General features: G+C 33.9%; 1 protein-coding gene across 4 annotated transcripts; it reads right to left on the bottom strand.

The window, feature by feature from the left end:
• Nucleotides 1–10555: 10555 nt before the first annotated feature.
• Nucleotides 10556–20854, bottom strand: LOC113688164 (glutamine-dependent NAD(+) synthetase). Of its 4 annotated transcripts, XM_027205855.2 has the most exons (15): nt 20593–20854; nt 19557–19655; nt 18542–18878; nt 18085–18390; nt 17280–17503; nt 16970–17073; nt 16228–16362; nt 15872–16040; nt 15106–15241; nt 14276–14414; nt 13889–14065; nt 12564–12731; nt 12229–12324; nt 11103–11231; nt 10556–10998 (listed from the first exon to the last, which is right to left on the bottom strand). In XM_027205855.2, exons 3-15 carry the CDS (start codon nt 18733–18735, stop codon nt 10780–10782), a joined length of 2196 nt encoding a protein of 731 aa, XP_027061656.2. In that variant the 5' UTR covers nt 18736–18878; nt 19557–19655; nt 20593–20854; the 3' UTR covers nt 10556–10779. The 4 variants fall into 4 exon arrangements, with proteins under 4 accessions (XP_027061656.2, XP_027061657.2, XP_071904587.1 ...); XM_027205856.2 differs by lacking the exon at nt 19557–19655; XM_072048486.1 differs by lacking the exon at nt 19557–19655 and having other exon boundaries at nt 20643–20854.
• Between the last annotated feature and the right edge of the window lie 950 nt (nt 20855–21804).

Here is a 21804-nt window from a genome sequence, read left to right as displayed (position 1 = left end):
TACCGGTTCAATGGTCAGACCAGGGTTTTGACTGGGTTTTATCGGTTTTATTACTCCCGAGTTTTTAATAGTTCCTGGTTTGACCGATCGGTCCGATCCAAGTCTGAAAATACAGGATAAAAGCAACAAGAGATAGAGAGGGCACTTGGGCATTTATGTGTGTGTGCGTGTGTGTGTTTTTTTTTTTTTGTGCATTTTCAGCCAAAAATATTTTCACTCTATCACGCCACTCTTTTCGGCCTTTGGTTTCGACAAATTTTTTATTTCTCCAATTCCAGTTTTTTTTTATGAAATTTGTATTATTTTTCAATTTTTTTAAGTATATAGATTTTACTCATATATTATAATTCATTATTTTCACTCTATCTGCCACTTTTTTCACCTTTGGTTTGAACAAAATTTTGATTTCACTATTTCCTTCCATAAGCCAATATTTTTTGTGAATTTTTTTACTATTTTTCAATTTTATTTGAAGTACAAGATTTTATTGATATATTATAATTCCTTAATTTTAACATAAAAAAGAAAAATCTTAATCGTGTGTGGCAATTTTTTTTAAATTCATACGAGTGAAAAAAAATACTTTTATTCAACTTCTAATCGTTCATACAAATACTACTATTAGTATCTCGAGATTGCAAAACTGGAGAATTACATTTAATTTGGATAGGAGAAAATTTTCTTAGTTTCACCTAATAGTAGAGTATGTTTTTAGCTTTTTTATACTAAAGAATCATGCATGTTATGTGTTAAATTTGCTTGAAGTTATAGTAGTAGTTCCAACTTGTTAGAGAAATGTATATTAGCTTTGACTTTTAGCAAATCAACATTCATTTTGCAAGAAATTATAGTAATTAATAGTCCTAATTTCATTAATTATCATTTATGACTTGACTAGTACTACTTTCATCAGAATGAGTGATGCAATATGTAATGTAGCAACAGTACTTGACAGCCAATTAATTTTATTGTTTCAACCATGGATCAATTAGGCTCGAGGATACCTTGATTTAGTGGCCAATGTTGAGATACTAGGATTTAGACATCTTGAGTTCTAATCCTCTTTTTTCATTTCTTGTTTTTTTAGATTCCACCCTTTCTTTGTTAGAAAATTATTTTGGAAAAAAGATCAATTAGAGGGGAAATATTTTTCCAAAAATAATGGGTGCGTTTGGATAGGTTTTATTATCTAATTTATCTTACCTCAAAATAAATTATCTTAGATATCTGTTTGGGAGCGAATAGAATAAAATTTTGTAAGTGGAATACTTATCAAAAAAACTAACATAATATCCATGGCCCTAGAGCCCACACACTTTATTGGGATTCCACAGCGTTGGTCTATCAATGTCCAGATAGCCATTGGCATTTAGTTGGGGAGCAAATGTAAGTTCACATAATTGCATTTTATTTCTCTCACCCAACCTGTGAGGATTTGAAAATTATTTTATATTCTTTTTACAATTTTACTTATTTTTGAATAAGTTAATTTATATTTTCTTTTAAACAAATTTACTTGCCTTAATTACTTAAATACTTTAACGATTGAGTCAAGAGTTTTATCTTTTCTTTTATAATTTGATGCATGTTCAGTGTTGTGGTAGGGTGATCAATTGGTGAGGTGTGTAATAAATTTGGTGGACAAGAATGAATGTTATTTAAGAGGGATTATATGATTAGAGGTATTAAGAATGTATTAGAGGAACATAAACTAGCAATTAAAGACTAATAGAGACAAAGAGATAGGAATAAAATCATATGCCGCCAAGTGTAGCGTTTCTAGGGAATTTTGACCAAGACTTCTTCTAGTCTTTATCTTGCAATTTTCACCAAATATTCTTCCACTTTTCTTCTTTCTTGGCTGAACTAAAGAGAGAGAAAAAGAGAGGAGAAACTCCAATTTTTCATCTCGATCTTTGCTTGATTTGGAGAGAAAATCAACAAGAACTCTTAATCTAATCCAAAGAAAATTGCAACAAGGGAGCAAGTAAGCTTGTAGTGGAGTGATTTGGGAAAGAAAGCCTTTGTTTTGAAATTTCTTCTTGGGGTTTGAAGGTATCATGCTAAGAAACTTTTCTTTTCTTTCTTATCTTGCATTTTAATAGATATATGACTTGATTATAGGAGTTTTATGGAAGATTTCATGGATTTGTGAAGTTGGTTGAATTTTTCAACTTTGATTTATATTTTTCCATCCTAGAGATGAAAATTTCTAGTTTTGACATGGATTTGTGAGTTTTGATATGAAGATTTCTAATTTGGATATGCACTTCTAGTTTCGTTATACGATTTTTCTATCTTTAATGGTCAATTTCCAGCTTTGCTATGTTATTTTCAGTTTTGGAATATCATTTTCAACTTTGTTATGCCTTTTTAAGCCTTGACATGGAAATTTCTAGCTTTAATATGAACATTTAGCTTCGCTATAGAATTTTCCAGCTTTAGCTTGCAATTTCCAGCTTAGGGTTCAAATTTCCAGCCTCGATATAGTTATTTATGTGCTACGTATATGTCTAATTTGGTTAGCTCTTGTGGCTTCAAACATGTACTACTTGTTCCCTATAACATGTGGTATTGATTGAGATTGATTTGCCATGAAACTAGCCTTGGAATTTAGAGAAATTAGGAGAGATGCTATTGGTATTTCTTTTTATCGCTTAAGTGAGTAAGAGTGAGGGTTGTGGTGTGGATTTAGGACGGTTGGGACTCGCCTTGCTTAAAGTTGTTTGAATCCACCTTGTTTGTGACATAAGCTGGATTTTTGTGCCAAAATCATGCATTTTACAAGGAGTAAAGTAGGGGTTACTTCAAGCATGTTTTCTAGTAGCTCGTATTTGGTTTTAAACTTGAAAGTTTTAATCACTTTTCTTTCAAAGTGGTTTCAATTCTTACGTTAAACAAGTTTCCATAGTGCATGAAGAAATTGGAGATTCATTTTCTTGGACTGTCATTTTTTATTAAAACGAGACTTTCTTTCCTGACAACTTGTTGCTCTTGTCTTTTATTGCCTAATCTCTCATAGATGGACGGTTTCTAATTCTTAGATTGTGGACCAAGTCTGTCAACTACATAAGTACGTTTTGACTTATTTCCTAATCTATCAAAAACAGACATCTTTTGACTTGTGACCTCCATTTCTTCATTCACATAATTACAACTTGCCCTTTTAATCACTATACGAACAGGAGAAGGCGATTGATAATCAAAATCCATTGATGAACTTCCAATATTATAATCTCTTTCTTTCAACATTTTCTGCGTAAGTGTCAATCCATGAGTCTTCTCACCAGTCACCTCAAGAGAGAGTCTGCCCAATGCATTCTTCTCACTTGGATCATAACTCACATTAGTAAGGAGCCTATATGCGTTTGGATCAAAACCTTCTTGAGTCTGATTGGTTGGTAATAAGTAATGATCCACTGCAGGTCCTTCTTTCGGACGGACGAATCTTTGTAAGTTCACTTTCTCATTTTTGACAGACTCTATTTTGGTGAGTGGAACATTTAATGTGTTACATTTTATAAAAGAAGACTGACCTTCTTTTCTCTTTGATTTCGGAATGTAACACAAAACAGGTGCTCTAGAATCTTGAATTTCTTCTCTCACTGATTCTTTTCTTTTCGCTTCCTTTTGAAAATAAAATTTGGCATTAGCAAAGTGTGTTTCGACTTCAGTGAAAGACTTATCATCAGCAGTAACTTTTCACTATACCATCTTGACAATATTTAAAACATTGATGAAGACTAGATGGTATAATTTCTTTCTCATGAATCCAGGGTCTTCCTAAGAGCATGTTATATGAGGTTTTAGTGTCAATAATGCGAAATAATGCACTTGAAGACAACTCGCCAATAAGTAATTCAAACCTTATGAGGCCAATTGCTCGTTGCTCTCCTTGATTAAATCCTTGGATCATGAGGCGACTTTGAGAGAGTTCATCGCTTGAAATTTCGATCTCTTTCATAGCACGTATAGACATGATATTGACAGCAGATCCCCCGTCAATGAGTATCCGATTCATTTTATATTTTCGAACGTATGCACTAACAATCAAGGGTCGATTATGAGTTTTTGGAGTTAACTGCCAAATCATCGTTATCAAAAATGATAGTAGTCGCACAATCTACAGGTGATTTATCATCAATCTTGAGTTCCTTTTCAAATTTAGTGTTAATTTGTGTGACTTAAGGGTCTTCAACCTTGGTAACATTGCAAGAAATGAAATCATTATCATTGTCACCTAGATAACCCTTGAGCATGAATTCTCTCAATGTTACAGGTTGTCAAACCTCTCGAAGAATTGGATGGTTTGAAGAGACTAATGCTACGGCTGCTCGTTTTGGCTTCTCTGTTGCATCTCTTCGTCTTCTTGTCACTCTAAACTCTGTTCGACGAACATTCAAAGAAGTCTTCTTCTTTATCTTTGTCTTGCAAGTTTTTTTCCGAGTGACTAGAGTCCATCTTTCATTATCGCCCTCGATGATACTTTCAATTGAAGTTTTTTCGACCTCCTCTCTTGTAAACAGAGTAATGCTTAATACGGATAGAAATCCTATTGGGCAACACAAAGAACCAAATAAGGGTTTGTTTGGATAGTGAAATTATCCCAAATAATATTTCGCTTGCATCATAAACACATTTTCCAACCCACCTTTTTATATTTCCAACTACATTTTTATCTCACATACATCATATCATAAAAAGTGCTACCATAATTATTTCAAATAATACTCTATCCAAACAAACCCATTGTTGTTTGGTTTGCAGATACTTTATCCTTTTCGAGGAGGATCTTTCCTTGACGGGCTAATTTCATGATTTTGTCTTTAAAAGTAAAGCATTTAGTGAGAGGACGGCCAATCAACCAATGATAGCAACAATAGTTTGGATCATCGACCCGATCAGCTTCCTTGGGGCACTTTATGTCGGGGAGTTCAAGGAGTTTCTCCTTGAGAAGATCATTAAACATTACCTGTAAATTAGATTCAAGGAAGGGGTATTCCTTTTCTTGCATCTCTTTTAAAGTGGGCTTTCTTACTGACTTATTATGGAAAGAGTCTAACTTCTTAGTGATCTTTCGATTCACCTTGGTAGCAATCTTCATAGGAGCCGTGTTTATTGTCATGGACTCTTTATTACTGAGTTTTGAAGAAATCTTGCCCCTTTTTTATTTTCTTGTCTTTCATTACTTTGATGAGGCGGTTGCACTCGTGGATTTTGAATAGGAAGTCCATTAGTTGCGTTAGCTGTGATGTTCAGTTCCATATCATGAGCACGAGTAGCTAATTCTTCGAATGTGTTTGGACGTTTTCCTTGTAGAATGTAGTTTAAACTCCAGTGCATCCCTTGAATGCACATTTCTATAGCAGAGGGTTCAGACAATCTATCTTTGTAGTTAAAACTCAAACTTCTCCATCTATCGATGTAGTTGACCATAGGTTCATCCTTCCATTGGCGAGTGTTAGTCAAGTCCAACATACTAACGGTTCTTCTGGTGTTGTAGAAGCGATTCAAGAACTCTTGTTCAAGCTGTTCCCAACTATCGATAGACCCCGGTGTAAGATCAGTATACCAATCAAACGCGTTGCCCTTCAAAAACCGAACAAACTATTTGATTCACCGTAGGTTCTAGCATTATTACAGGTCTCAATGAAATGGGGCCACATGTTGTTTTAGATTGTCTTTTCCATCGAACTGTTGAAACTTAGGTGGTTGATATCCAGCAGGCATTACTAGGTTGTCAATTCTAGTAGTGTAAGGTTTGGAATAAGTAAAACTTGACTTTGAACCACCCTCCCTCTTGTCTTTAATCACGTGTTCAACAAGCTTCTTCAGTTGTTCTATGGGAATAGTTTCTCGGCAGTCACATATACTTCTTTCACCTTATCTTTGTCTTTAGATAACGGAATTTCGCGATTTTGGTGCTCCTTGGAGTTCATATGGCTTCCTTCAGGAGCATGATCTTTCTGGGTGAGCAGTTGGATGATAAGAGCATCTTGGTCCTTGATGTGTTTCATCATGGTCTCCATCATCTTGGACATATTCGAGACCTATTTTTCGAGACTTAAAGTATTTATCATCATAGCAGACATTGCTGCGAAAGAAGCAGCAGAATCTTCAATAGAAAAATTTAATTGAAGAGTTTCATGAGAAGAGGCTGATCTGGTGCTTGATGAATCATCATCATGCTTAGAAAATTTGGATTCGGATCCAAATTCGAGCATGGTAAGAGTCTTCTCAATCGAAGTAGGAATATCTTTGATCCTTACTATGGGAGAAGAGCGTATTGACGATATTGAACCAAAGACGGGAGTTGATGCAGATAGAATCTTCATGCTACTTTGGGTTGAAGTTCTCGTCATACTCCTTGTCACAAGACCAATAACACGAGCATTTGTGGCAATATGTGCAGCTTCCTGAACAGGTTTGGCATCAGTAGTTTTGGAACAAGCAATCAAGGTCTTGTTGCTCTTTGATGCCATTGATGATGTATATAGTTGAATATTCAAAAAGAAGAGATGGAAGGCAAAGATCGTTCCACCGGGCGTGCTAGAAATTTGTACACGATAAAATTTCAAATCTACAAAAGACAAGAAAAATACACGACAAATATGTAATATATAAATTTAAGAAAATACGTGAGTACAGTCTCCGGGGTTCTTTCAAACTTGTAGAGAGTTTCCTTTAATTCTTCCCTTCAAACGCTAATCCAAGAGCGTAGCTTGTTCTTGAATCAACCACTAATTCCTTCAAATCTTGATATGGAAGATTTGAAGAATTTAGGAAAATATTTGAAAACTCAAGTTTTAATATATGAAAGACTTGAAGAACTTGAAGATACAGGCCTTTGTAACTTAGAACTTCTAAAAGCTTGAGTGTATGAGATGTCTCTTGATGTTCCCTTGACTTGGAAGAGAGACCTCTATTTATAGTCGTAGTAGAGGTTGAAAACATGTATACCGCTCTACTTGTCTTGCAAGACATGCAGTCATATTAGGACTGTGCCAGTTTAAATATTATCTCTTTATTTTGTATTTATTAATAAAGAGAAAATATCAATGAGTAGTTTCTTGATTAGCCAAACTTGTAGGAACACGTGACATGATACCATTTGATTGGACAAGCTATTGCAGTAGATAAGAAATATATATGGATTAAACAACTCTAAATATTATCTCTTTAATAAGAGATAAATATTTAGATATCTATCCATAATTTTGCCAAGTCATAGAGACATATGACATGGTATAATTTGGTTGGTGGAGACATCCCAGCAATTTCAATTGATTGGAATACCTCAACTTGACACGCAGTGAAATATAATTGGTCATTTAATAACCAATTTTTCAAGTGTACGTAACATATGGCAATATCCAATTGGATAAAAATGAGTCATAGAAATAATTTATAGACCAATGGTAATTTTAAGGATTAATTAAAATTCCATTATCTACAATGTGTATACTCTCTACTATGCTCCTTTTAACTCTTTTGCTTTTCTTTATTTATTTATATTTTGCTTTATGTGTCAGCCAGCTTCTGTTATTTTTGGTTGAAGCCATCATATCAATTGTCTGCAATGAACCCGGATTGCTTATATTTTGTGTAGCAATATGAAAATTATATTGTTTTCTTATTCTCCAGTGCAGATTTATTTGAGATTGTTGCATAATGTTACTTCCTCCATTATTTCATATGTGTTTGTTAGGTTTGATTCCTCTAGATCCTATTACTCAAGTTGAAATTCACCCATAGGCATCCAACTTCACCTTTATGATGTATTTGGACAAAACCATCCTTTCTATCTTATTCATTTTCGTTTTCTTAGTTATTTGTTAAATTTCACTTTCAATAATACGCCATCAACTCTCTACAAGAACAAAATATATGTAAATTACCCTGCAAAGCATATTAAATCTAGTAAATCCAAAATTTAAGTTCATATGAACTAGTCAGAGTTCATATTATCTAATTATTACTAGTAAAAGTAACGGATTAATTGATCATGTAAGAAATAAATGTTAATAAGTCATTAATAATAAAACACAAAAAAAAAAAGAAAAACAGTGCTCAGTAGTATGTGCGTTATCTATTACTTTTAAAATGATTGATCAACTAAGAGCATCTTCAAGGATAAATGCTTGTTGCATAATTATCGAACTATTTTGATGATACTTTTGACGAGATTCTACCATGCATCAAATTTTAATAAAATCTAAATACTCCATTTTCTACAAGCATACAGATCGTTTATCGAGTACAAGGATATTAGGTGTCGATCCCACAGGAAAAATTGTCAATTACCGATGGTTTTCAAATTTCTTTATTATTTAGATTATTACAAATGCAAGAGATTAAACCTATACTATGAACATGAAATAAAAGTAATAAAAATAACAATAAAAAACTCCTAGGGCTATGGAATCGCTTACTACTCTTAAAATGAAATTATTGGTTAGTTGAATGTTATTATCTTAACTAGTTACAGTATAATTTACTAGTATATGTGAAACCTACTCTCATAATAAATCAACTATACTTATAACTAAGTCATACCTACTTCGTGGTTATGAAATTAGCTATAAGTTCATTTCTTCGATGAAATTACATGAAATAAATAATTAAACTACAAAGGTGCACATCTACTCTCATAAGTATACTCCCTAAGTTTAGCACACTTGAACTAGTGTTAAATCACTATTTTCATTGCAAAATTAACACCTTAAAATTATTACAATTAATGACAAGTTAATCATGATTAGAGGAGTAAAAGTGCTACTTAACTTACTCAAAATAATAGCATCAACTAACCAAATAATAAACACAAAACAATTATAAAAAGTTCAACCAAAACCCAAAGCATAAACTTTAAAAAGATATAATAAATATAAAATCAAACTTATATATTAACTAAACAATAGAATCAAGTACAAAAGATGAAGAGTTTGGAAAGAAATGCGACCCTTGTCGTATGAGTTCATCTCCTTTTTCATCTTTGCCTAACTAATAAACAAGAAGGATAAACTAACTAACTGAACTATTCTACAATATTCAGGCTTGGAAAAATATGAGAACTACATCTTGAAGTGAAGAATTGTCTTCCCCCTTCAAGCTTGCTACAACTTCATCTATTTATAAGCAAACCTTGCTACAAAAGAGAAATCATTTTTACCATGTGAATACAAGCAAAAGAAATGCTTCAAAAGTCAAGAAATAAGGCTACATGAATCTTCCAACTTTGGAATGCTCAAATAGTATTAATGAAGTTTCTTGATAAGTTAATCTAGTCTCCTTTTTATCCCATCAATCATAGTTGGTCCAACTAGCACCAATTCATCAAGAAGAATCAAGTTTCACAAGTTGTACAACTTGCAAAAGTTGGAACTGACGAAACCAGACTTTGGACAAGCACCGGTTTCGAGAACTAGTTTTGTCTCAGCAAAAGTTTTCGATCATCCTCTTCAACTATTTTGTCACCAAATCAAGGCTTTTTGACTATTTCTTGTTAATGACCGATTTCTTGTCCCTTCTTCTTGGCTTAATCATCACATACTTGAAGTTTTCCTTGCTTGAATCGGTGACGAAACTTCAATTTTTCACCTACAAAAAATAAATCATTCAAACAAGTGAAAGAAAGCAAAAACTTTTAGCATAAGTTCACATGTGCTTAAGCATTTACGTATGAAATATTTTTGTCCTTAATGCAATTGTTTTAAGCAAAACATGATTTAAAATGACATGAAATTGCCACAAAATATAATGCATAAAATGTCATTATCAGTTTTAATATAATTATAGTGACTAATTTAATAAGCAACACCATGATTAGCAGCTAAATCTACAACGATGTAGGAAACTAATAATTGTAAATTTTTTTATTGTCAAAAAGCAAAAATAACTAAAATTTATTTAATTGATATCAAGGAATCTATTCAAATTTTAGGGATGGTAACCTAGGATTTGATGTGACACCTTTTCTGGGGAAAATTACACTTCCATTTTTTTATGTTATCACAAGCATTACACAATATCACTGATTACCAAGGGAAAAAATTATTCGTTAATTTTTCCCATTTTGTTATATAATTAAATGCATGACAAATATGCTAATGTACTTGAAAATGTTCAGTATTCTTTCTATTAATATTTTATATTAGCGCAACAGATATAGTATTAAAATTTGTTCTTCTCAAAAAGAACAAAAAAAAGCGACCTTTTTCTAAATGAATATTATAGTATTAAATAAATGATTCGAAACAAGTGTATGTTAACACTTCTAAAAATTTTTATTTATTTATTTTTTTGGCAAACCCCGGATGGGGGATATGCCAGCCCCAAATCCTTAATTAAGGTGTATAGGATAACGTATTTGATTGTATTGCAATATTACCACCAAAACCCGGACCCCCACTCGAATTGAGTTGCACTTGCACCTGGAGCAGCAATGTCTATCTCCAATCTCGATCTGTAGTTCAAGAACCCACAAGCACACTACGCATAAATCCAATGCAGCATAAGTTTTCGAATCTGAACACTACAAAATATTTTGCAAGAGTTGGTCGAAAAAATTTCAAATCGCACTTAATTGAGCTGGACAGGAAGAATTGTTTACATTGAAATGAATGTCAAATGTTAGATTGCATTTTGTGCGTGATTAAATGTTAACGGACTTAAACTGGATACCAGATTAGGCATTAAGCGATATAAAGGAAAGGAAAGGAGAAAGCACCAAGGATCTGGCGCAACAAAGTTGACCAGTTCGTTCAAGATAAACCACAACTAAAAGCCAGCTCTTGGATCTCCTGATCCTGCTGACACAACACCCATACCCCCATTTGTGGTTCCATCTGCTTTCTCCTGGTCGGTTGACTTCGTTATTGCAACTTTATCACCATCAAGATCACGTGCAAGCTCATCAATTTTGCGAAATTGATATGGCCATCTTGCATTATATAAAAATTGGCGAAGATCAAATCTATTGTCCTCTGGTGAATAACTCTGCACAAAACAAATGCAAGGTTGAACTTATGACATTTATACATGAAGAATACCAAGAATGAAAATGTGGAATCCTCTGAGATTTATTCCAACAGTTCAATTACCTCAGCATGATAAGATGGTGTCAGTACAGTCATTTTGTGTCTGTTAATGGAATAGTACTTGAAGAAATGCTTCACTTTCTCAGCCACCTCTACGGGAGTTAGCTTTGCACCCCATTTATAACAGAGATTCTGAAGCAACATCGATTGGAAAAAATGATCGAAATTTAAGCTTTCTGGCAAGAGATTGATACTAAAAACAAGATTTTTGCATCGAAGCAGCATGCTATTGTGATGACTTTAAAAATTCAAAGCACTCCAATCACTCTGAACCTTTTTTTTTTTTTTGGGGGTGGGGGGGTAGTTGGTTGAGGAGATAAGCTTCAATTACAGATTTTAAGAAAAAGAACAAGTAACAAACAGATATACTGCCAATAATCTTTGCTTAACCAATATTTGAACTGCCACATCCTTGTTCTGCACCATCAAACTGGTTATGGCAATGAAACTGGAAATAGAGGTTACCATGTCAGAGATACTTGAGTAGAAACTCATGTCACATTTCAAGTAACCCAAATTGTTGATTTGATCATTGACATTCTTAACAATCTTCACGGTACTAAGTGTCTTTATTCAGTTTTATGAATTTTCTTATGTCAATTAATGCTCAATACAGGCCTGTATGAAACCTGATCCAAAATCCTTTGATAGGAGCCTGCCCAGGGGACCCACAAAAATACAGAGAGTATCTTTCAATGTTTTTGATATTAACGGCTATACTACTTGCCACTGAAGAGGCTAAAGTTATACCATTAAAAGAACTAGAGAAATTGCAGAACCTTCTTAATTTCATGCCAATATAGTTCATCCAGCTAACAAATTAATATTTTAAGCTAGCTCTATACCACTGGACAAAAAACCGTCAAAACACATTGCAGCATAATGATGTTTTCTGTTCCACAAATACCAAGAATGCCGTACACTAGGATTACATCTGATCTGATTGAATTTCTCTTATTGGTAGGTTTTCTGACTGATTTTCATTTATTGACCTACAAAAAAATTTTGTCTGCCCCAGGCAATAAAATAACTTTCTCAATGAGTAGGAGAGGGAAAGAGGAAAAGAGTGAGGGCATCCAGGACGCTGCATTCAAGACTGTCAGAGACAAGTGAAAATCTTTAAGTCTACCTTAAACATGGATACAGGACCACATCGGAAGATCTTATGCAACCTTCCATATACCGACAGTTCCTCATATGTCATTCCCATATCCACTTCATCCAACTGATTCACAAAAAAGAAGCCATCATATTTTAACTCGAGGGTACTCACTTTTCAGAAGGCTAATTTTACAGAATTTGGTAAAAGAAAACAAAAAGAAAAAGGATCATAATATGCAAGTTGAGCTGTTTAAAAGTAAAGGCCTGAGATATTTAGGCATCGCGTTAAAGTCAGAGTCACAATTACACAGGAAAACCATTGCAAACATTAAAAGTACAAGAAGTATGTGGAAAAAATATAACCTGACTGTAATTGGCCCGTATTGGCTCCAATTCAGCAGTAGGGGGAGCAGCCTCAATTTCTGCAAGTGACGAAAAACCAAGATGAATGGCAGCCCATTTCAGAAATGTTCGAAGGTCTGCCTTGCTGATACTCCCAATTGGATTTATATCTGCTGAGCTACAATCGTACTGCAGAAAAAAGTTTGAATCTATTAGAGATGATGCAGCTGTGCAGGCCAGTGAACCAAAAGGAAGTATTGTGTTCTAGACTTTTAGTACCTAATCAAAATCTACACTTAGATTAAAACATATGAAAACTCTGAATATAGCCAGATTTAGCAAAAACTTGTAATTCTAGACAACTATTTAACATAGCTATAGAAAAAATTCAAGAATAATACATATGAAACTGAAATTATTGATTTATATCAGCAAAATCCTCGTCACATTCCAAGCAACTAAACCAACTAAGAAACTTAATAATAAACATCCTATACCAAAGCTAGAAAATCAATTAACAATAGTCCAAAAAGAACTACATTACAGCACGAGCAACATACTCTCCAGCTCTAAGGCTTAGTTAGGGAGTTTAGGATAGAAAAGAAAAGAAGGGAAAGCTTAAGTTATGAGAGAAGAGAAGAGATTGTTATGTTGTTTGGGAGTTTTGAGAATTAGTGGAATGATTTTGGACATAGAAGTCATTAAATATTTGTTCAAAACCTTTTTAAGGATAAAATAGATATTTTAAAAAAATTGTCAAGCTTTCTCCAAACTTTCTTCCCATTTCCTTCCGTTTTGGGAGGAAGCATTTTGATAACTATTCATCCTTCCATTTCCTTTCTTTTCTTTCCTACTTAAAACTAACAAATTAAGCAAAAGTTAACTTTCTCTTCTTTCCCTTTCTTTTCTGTACAAATCCTCCACTCCCAAATGAACCCTAAGTAAACCTGAAGAGTAACTTCTTGGTCAGAAGAAAAAGCAAAATATAATCATCATCAAGACTAATAGCAGGCGGAAACGCTAAGTGAGGCCAGTTATTTAAATACTAGTGGCCACTGGCAACGTACTTTGTTTCTGTTAACATACTGCAGGAGTTCAGCAGACGAGCTAAAACTTGAAAAATACATCTAGTTAATCATCCAAAGAAAACCCCCAAAATGCTCTCAATGTTGACTGAAATGTTTCAGGCATCTGTTTCTGATTTGATGTCAAGCAATGTAAAAATGCTAAAATACTACTACTTCAAGCGAATATAGATATAAGTAGAGTTTGACTATCACAGTAGTAGCTTTTTGAGCTGGCTATATGCCCACAAATGTTAAAAGAATACAACCATTGAACAGTACCTTCGTCAGATAACCACGCAGTCCTTCATCAACATTGGAGCTTCCCAAAACCAGATAGAAACCCGATTTGCTATGAACCCAAGGCAAAAGTGATGCCAACATGAATGCTAGGACCATTCTAATTCGAGCTTGAATGTTTTGCAGACCTAAGTTTTCAATGTTAGACCCTCCATCTACCTGCATGTAAAGGACCATATTAATGCCTTCTATCACAAAGCACTTCATTGAATAATCTAAGGATATAACTCTACTTAACGAAAAATATAAAGAAATGTAGCTAATCCTTTACAACTAACAAGCAGGTTGAATATTTTTGTGACATCTAATGATAATAGACTAATGGGGCACAACATAAAGATGGAAACTTTGGTTTCACAGTCCATCAACCTTGTAACGTGGTCGCTTTCCAGTTAGAGTTTGAAACAAAGAAAGTAGTGCAGAGACCACCCCATCTATAGAAACATCAAGATGCCATGATCCAATTTCATCTGCCAGCACTTTGGCCCGTGCTTTTGTGGCTTCAGAACTGCAGAAGATGAAGCTAATTAAGAAACACACTAAAAATTGAATCTTAAGAAATAAAAGTGAAGGAGAAATTAAAGATGAATGCGCATCACGGGAGCATGGCAAGATAAACAAAGCGGGCACCACTTTGGTACTTTTAGGAGTCTGGGTGAAACCAATTGCATCTAGGTTGCAGTAGATTTGCTGGGAAACTAAAAACAGTTTACCCTATTGATTGAACTTAGTGCTACATAATTCAATTCCACTTTGAAACATGGAAGACGTCTCTCTAAAGTTTTCTTGAATTGTCATTACAAAGCCACACTTGTCAACAATTAAGGCAATAAATAGATTTTGCAGGTAAATTCCTCCATAATCCAAAAAAAAATATAGTAACCGAGCACCATATTGTGAAATAAGGACAATTCTGATTGTCAGTTGATATGATGGTTTGTTGAGCACCTGATGGGAATTGATGAAACCTGACATAAGATTTTCATAAAACGTGACATAAGATTTTTATAAAATCCTTTGTTCTATTCAAATGCACATTCATGGATTGCTACAGTACACATGTATTCATGTATCATGTGGCTTCATATTCTTTACTTCTTTTCCCATTAGATCCACCACAATGGAAATGGAATAGAACTAGGTTTTTAATGTGTATGCTAGAGTAAAATAAAATAATAAGGTTTTACTTATTTATGTACCTATTCTCAGATCCCATGAAAACTGTATAGAATATACGTTTAGCAAATTCCTTGCTGTCAGTCGGAAACTGTCCATCGGTGTAATGTCCAATCCGTATCGCATCAGCTTTGACTTGTTCATCATTGTTTTCGATTTCTGATCAAATAAGTGCATTCAATCACCATGTGAAAGAGACATCTTAGAGCAATTCTGTTTTGTTCTACAGAATTTGTTAATCTTTTAGGTTAATGAAAAAGAAAATGCAAATCTTTTAGGTTAATAAACAAGAGAATGCAAAATTCCAGAAAGGACAACTCTTTCAATCCACTTCTACATCTACATTTAATAGAACTGTCAGCCAAACAACTCTATGCCAACAATCCAAAATGACTACACATGTAAATATCAAAAGATTTATATTAATATATCTTCTATGGTCCAGGATTAATTTTACTAAAACATCCAAATGACTGACAGATTGGATTCTAGAATGAACTAACCAATGAATTGAATACCATAGACAATGCTTATCATATAGAAAATTTGCAGTGATAAGCATGTTTGAACCAATCTTGATTCTGACCTATACAAATTGTTACAACTGAGCATATGATCCTTCATATTATGTTATTTCCTAAAACTTATTATTGTTATTATTGCATCCAGCTGCAAAAGAGCGTGTGTTCACTCTCCAGTTTGCAACAATCGATTATGATGCAATGGAAAACTTGAAAAAGCTTAAGACTCCTGGAAAACCAAGAAACTATAAGGTATCCAAAAGCTGACCTTGCACTACCAGCTGGCACATGCAACCAACTATAGCAGCAACTGAAGAGCTATCAGCCCCACCAGAAAGTGGAAGCAAAAATCCCGAAGCACCACTTCTCCTCAAATAATCCCACAACCAGCAACTAGGCCCAAAAGCAATTTCCTCTTCAGGAGAGTGATATCTAATCTTTGAGAAATTAACATAGAAATGATATCAAAAGTGACATAAAGCAATGTGAAACAAATGGACTAAATTTCTCAATAACTAGACCAAAGTGTCAGATGCCCATGATGGCAATTAACTTAAAAGCTAAAGTTCAGTCATCACCATTTACATGCTTATGGTTTTAGAATCACTGCTGACTAAAGCTCACCTTAAGTGGACTTGACAATGACATTTGGAGGTTAAAAGATTGGCAAAGTTTGAAAGGTACTGGTACTGAGGAAATTTTCTTTTTGCAGCTAGCTTGCTCTTGAAAACTGCTTATAGATCCTCTAAGACTAGCAACCTACCAAAAAGAAGTTGCAAAGAAAATTTCAGTGCATTAGCGCAAACCATACCTAAGTAAAATATTATAAAATAGGAAAGTATTAACAGTACAAAAACTGCGAAGGGTACTATGAATATCCACACAAGAAGATGAATAACCAACAAAGCAATCCACGATGATGAGATTTAAAATGATACCAATTCACGGAACAAGAATTATAATCACGTTGACAACTCTTGATATGCCTGTTGCTAGCAGTATCCAAAAGTAATTTGTCACCATGGTACCGAACTGCTGATTAATACAGCATATTCTTTAGTTTTTTCAGTACATTCATTTCCATTAAACAAGACATGATTATAGTTTGAATGTCTCATATTTTTCACAGCATATTTCAATTGAACATTGCCATGATGACCAGTATAAGGAACAAACAAAATAATCACAGAACAAGAGGCATAAAACGAATTCATAAATGACGGTTAACTTCATAATTTAATAATGTACCCAAACATGTATAACTGCTAGATCTTCTTCCACAACAAACAAGCAATGCAATAATTCAAAAAGAAGATCAACATAAAAACAAATAAGCATCTACAATCAGATAGTATAATTAGCATACCGCATCTAAATCTATTTGAGCAACTACCAATTCCACATCCTTGAGTGAAAATTGTGATCCTTGGGCAACCACATCTCCATTAACAACAACACAAGAACAACCATCTGCAAAAGAAAGAAGAGATAATTATCCAAAAGATCCTGAAAGTCATTTCCATAATGTGCACTGGCTCCCTTTAGAGGGCATGCACTCAAACAAACACTTTAATGCTAGTAACTGTAATATTATCACATACAGACAAGCAAATCTTAAGAGCAGATATTACCACTAAAAGAATATGTGAAACAGTTAAGAACAAACTAATGCCTACCATAACAGAGGCGGCCACCATCACATCCTTGGTGATTACTGTACATGTAAACTCCTCCACGAGTATGTGTAGCACCTATGAATGCACGAAGCCGAAGATCAAGTTTTCGTAATTGATGATGACTTCCACTGGCATTCATAAATACTTCAACTCCATTCAATGTCAACTCAGCATGAGGAGGCATGGGACTAAAAAGTTCCTCACAAACTTCAGCTGCAACAGCTCTAAGGATCAAATAATTTACAGCATTACAAACTCTGTGAACAACTTGTAGGATTCAACAGGTCTGCAAGCTTGTATAACAGATAACTATTCTAACATTTTCTCAAAGTATGAATAGCCTTGGTCATGTATTAGAGACAAAATTCAAAATATGTCACACTGATTACAAATGCCACACGGTCCAACAAGCAGTGCCATAGAATCAAGTTTATAAATAGTATGATAAAAGTTACCCGATAACTAACAATGGCATATGAAATTACGAAGTTAAAGATGATGTTCTTAATGGAAGTTGAACACCAAATGCCCCAAAAAGCCGGTGTTCATGTATTTTTGCTTGGCTAGTCCTTTTACACAATCCTCCTAGGTGCTCTGATCAAGACAAAGTAGTATCTGGAAAACCAAAAAGAATGTGCAGCAACAAAAGTTCTCCATATTAGCGTATGTTTAGTTAGAGCTAGGTTTATATGCATAGTTGTCTTCTAATTCATCCACCTAGATTTGTAAAATGCCAGTAAATAAAGGCAAATATCACATCCATGTTATGCATGAGAAAAAATTCTAGCAATGTGCTTTAACATACGTGTCCAGAAACTGAACATAACCATAGCCAAATGGTACTGTTGTCTGCATCAATGCATCAGAGACTTCAGCAGGCAGTAAAAAGTCCTCGAGATAATCTTTCTGCTTCCATGCCGTAAACCATCTGAGTTCCCTATAGTTGCCGTCATTTGCTAGCCACATTTTGGGACGTATCATTACTATTTTTCTGTTCAAACATAGAATTTGACAGTTGTAACGCTCCGAGCCCTTAATAACAGGCATGCCAAAGCTGCATAATATGCCATCTGTCCAATCACCAAGCAAGAGCTCTGCTAAGCACTCCCACCTACAAATCAAATTTAAAATTTCAAAACCAAATTTTTGTCCCAACAAAAAGATGCAAAATAACAAGAGTTACAAAGCATGAGTCTTTGCCTGTGAGATTCCCAAAAATAACAAGAGATTCCCAAAAAAAATAAAATCTGGGAGGTCCTTACGCATGAGTGACGGTATCCAATTCCAAGAAATGGTCCTCACAGCCATAGCCAGTGATTTCGAGCTCAGGGCCAAGCCTGATTACAGCTCCAACTTCTTTAGCCTTAGAAATAGATTCCTTAATATTCTTCATATTGCAATCAAAATCCATAGCCCATTGATTCAGATTACAAGTCGCCACATTTATCAACCTCATCTTTTATTATATGCCTCGCTTTCTCTCAATTCACAAGTCTCCTCTTTTTTATCTTATCAACTCAGATTCTCATCTACCCACCAAGAAATACTGCACAGTACTTGTTTCATTGACAACAGAGAATTATTCAATCCACGACTTGTCTGCAGTAAGAACAAAATGGAAAAGTTCAAATAGATGATAAGTCGATAGGTAACAGTGCTGATAAATAACAATATCAGCTATGTATTTATGGACATTACGATGATTGCAAAGAACATTAAAATCTCTAATACTAAAACTTTTTCAAGATCCTATTGTTACTTTGTTTGAATCTGAAGAAATGTTAAAAATCAAAACAACCTTGTTCTAAATTCCTGAAATTTGCAATATGCCACGTAACCACCAACAAAATTGAATGATACAGTTCCATACAAATATAATTCAGTAAAAAGGTATCTCATCTGATTAACTGCAATCAATATACACATGTTCAATATAACAATTGAATGATAATGGCAAAGCAACCAAAAAACTTACGATATCACTATTAAAAGTCAAAGATAGTTCATGTGAGGAACAGCTAATTAGCAAATTAAATAGATGCTAATTGATTCTCAACAATTCCTTGTGGAATAAAACCATTTTATAAACTTATCCTTTCATGCAATACTTATTGCTTGTTACTGGATTTGTCAAATTGAGTGTTATCTGTCCAACATTTGCAACTTTTTTCCTCCAAATACAAACTTTTCTCTTCAATCATTCAAATATATAGAAATTTTGTGGAGAAGAAAATACAAAAAGGAGGGGGCAAAATCTGAACAAATCAAAAGACATGCCTCATAGGTTGCTGTTATGACTTCATCAGCCTTAACTATTCCGCTGTTTTCTGTTTTCAGAAGTTGTTTAGTAGATGAAGAATTGACAGCAGCCACAGGCTACTTGACAAGGATGAGGAATAAACAGTCAGTGGGAAGAAAACAAGTACCAAAGCTTGCAATGCACAACAACTGAAGAGAAAGCGAAAATGAAACAACATCTAATGGCTATAATACGCTGTCTTCAACTAAGCATCCTGAAATTATTTAAAACCCATGAAATTGCCAGAAACCAAACTAACAGCAAAGATTCATGTAGTAGTTGAGTAGATGGGTAGGGGAAAAAAAGCATTAAGCCAAAGAGAGACCAAAGTAACAGAAAAATGTTCCTGAGCATTTTGCTCAAAGTGACACTTGCATTAGTTAAAAAGCTTCCCAGTTCTGCTTTTACTATCAAGTCTGAATTCCTGGTACTTAGCTCTTATACTCCTCTAGTGGTATATGTCAGGTGAAATTTGTTCCTGAGATTTAACTTATCTCCTACAATGTACAGTGAGCATGCAGTTGCTAATAACTACTCTGACATGGTTATTGACTTATTGATTGCATCGGGTTCAGTTTTCAGAACTGAGTCTGGTATATGTAAGAAATTTTTAAAAGGTTCCTGTAACCTTTGAGAAAACTAAATATGTATGTATCAGAAAGAATATATACTTCATTTGTCAATTTAAGTGGATGACATTGGACAACACAATGATTGGATTGCTTATAGTTTTACTCAACAACTGATTTGCTTTTGTGCATATCTGCCATGCCAACTACAGTAGCATCCATCAACCAGGAAGGCATCAAAGTTTCAACCAAAAAAGGAAAGAAAAAGGCAATGAAACCGGCAGTACGGCTCCTTGGTAACATAGCCTCTGAAATTCTGCAAATGTTTCCAATTCTTTACCCCAGGAATTCTGCAAATCCTCGCTAAAATTCTCACAAAATATGAAACCAAAAATTTGAAACTCACAAAAAAAAAAACGAGAAGTCAAACAATCAGAACACTAACCACCAGTAACGAAATAGCGAAGAGAGACCCGTCAACTTCTTAATTCTCACCAAGATCGCAAAAAAGGGCGACTGCAAAATCCTTTTGAGCCTCTCCCGAAACCGCGGCGTATTATCTTTTCTAGTGAACTTAATTGGAAGGAAGAGGATATGGAGGAGGATTGGCGGTGAAGAAGACGCAGGAGGTATTTGATTTAGCAGCAGATACTGTGGATTTCTGTTGCCAGACGAGTGTGAAGCGAAAAAAAAAAAAAAAACTGGAAATACATGGTAAAACGTTTTCATAAAATCGATTTATATTTAATTTCAAAAGTTTCATAAAATACTTTGAAAAATTGATATCGAGATTACCGAATTGTCGGATTTTATATGCTCGTAATTAGATACCCTAGTGGTTATTATATAATATACTAATTTACTAATGAATTGCGTTATGAGCTATTATATACTAATACTTACCACTTATATTTCTATAAGGAAAAATCGTTCAGAACGTCTCTCATATTTTATAAAATGACTTTTTTCATCTTTCACTTTTAAAAGTATATTTTTACGTTCCTTACAAATTCACGTCGATCAAATTTGGTCCCTATCTATATTTGCGACTAGTTTTTTGTCAGAATCTATCACATGTTTTGCGTGTGATCATTTTTAAGGGCAAAATTGTCAAATCAATTTTACATAATCCAATCTATAGTATTTCACATTTAACAAAATAAATTATTCTGTCCCTCACATCTCACAAAATGAATTTTTTCATCTCTTATACTTTACAAAATAAATTTTTTCATCCCTCATTGATCATGTGTACAAATAACTTTTTTTTTAAACTCATGTATATATATCTATTTGATTTCACCTGAACAATATGAATAACATGTAATATATCTCTATTACTGTTCAAGTGAAATTAAATAGATATATACAGGGATTTGAAAAATTGTTAGTTTTTTACTCATGTTCATTTCCTTTTACTCAAAAATTGAAAACAAAGAAGATATTTAATTCTAAACATTATCAAGTGTTTATATCGAATTAAATTTGGACAAAAAAAATAAAGGAAGGTTATGACAAAAAGAAATAACTAATTGACACTTTCAAATTTTAAAACAATCACAAAACAAGAAATTCAACTGTTGGTTTTAAAAGTGGCAAGTATAAACTTCAAATTGAAACTGCAATTTGTTAGTATGACTATAGAATTGGAGTTATA

The sequence above is a fragment of the Coffea arabica genome, chromosome 5e (assembly GCF_036785885.1).
Source record: "Coffea arabica cultivar ET-39 chromosome 5e, Coffea Arabica ET-39 HiFi, whole genome shotgun sequence".
NCBI classification, from domain to species: Eukaryota; Viridiplantae; Streptophyta; class Magnoliopsida; order Gentianales; family Rubiaceae; genus Coffea; species Coffea arabica.
This window is presented reverse-complemented; position numbering and strand designations above follow the sequence as displayed.

Coding starts and splice junctions, on each gene's coding strand:
- LOC113688164 (XM_027205855.2), bottom strand. CDS start 18,735: ATGAGGTTGATAAATGTGGCGACTTGTAATCTGAATCAATGGGCTATG. Junction 12,325..12,563: donor TACGGGCCAATTACAGTCAG/GTTATATTTTTT, acceptor TTTGTGAATCAG/TTGGATGAAGTGGATATGGG. Junction 10,999..11,102: donor CACCATCTTATCATGCTGAG/GTAATTGAACTG, acceptor TGTTTTGTGCAG/AGTTATTCACCAGAGGACAA.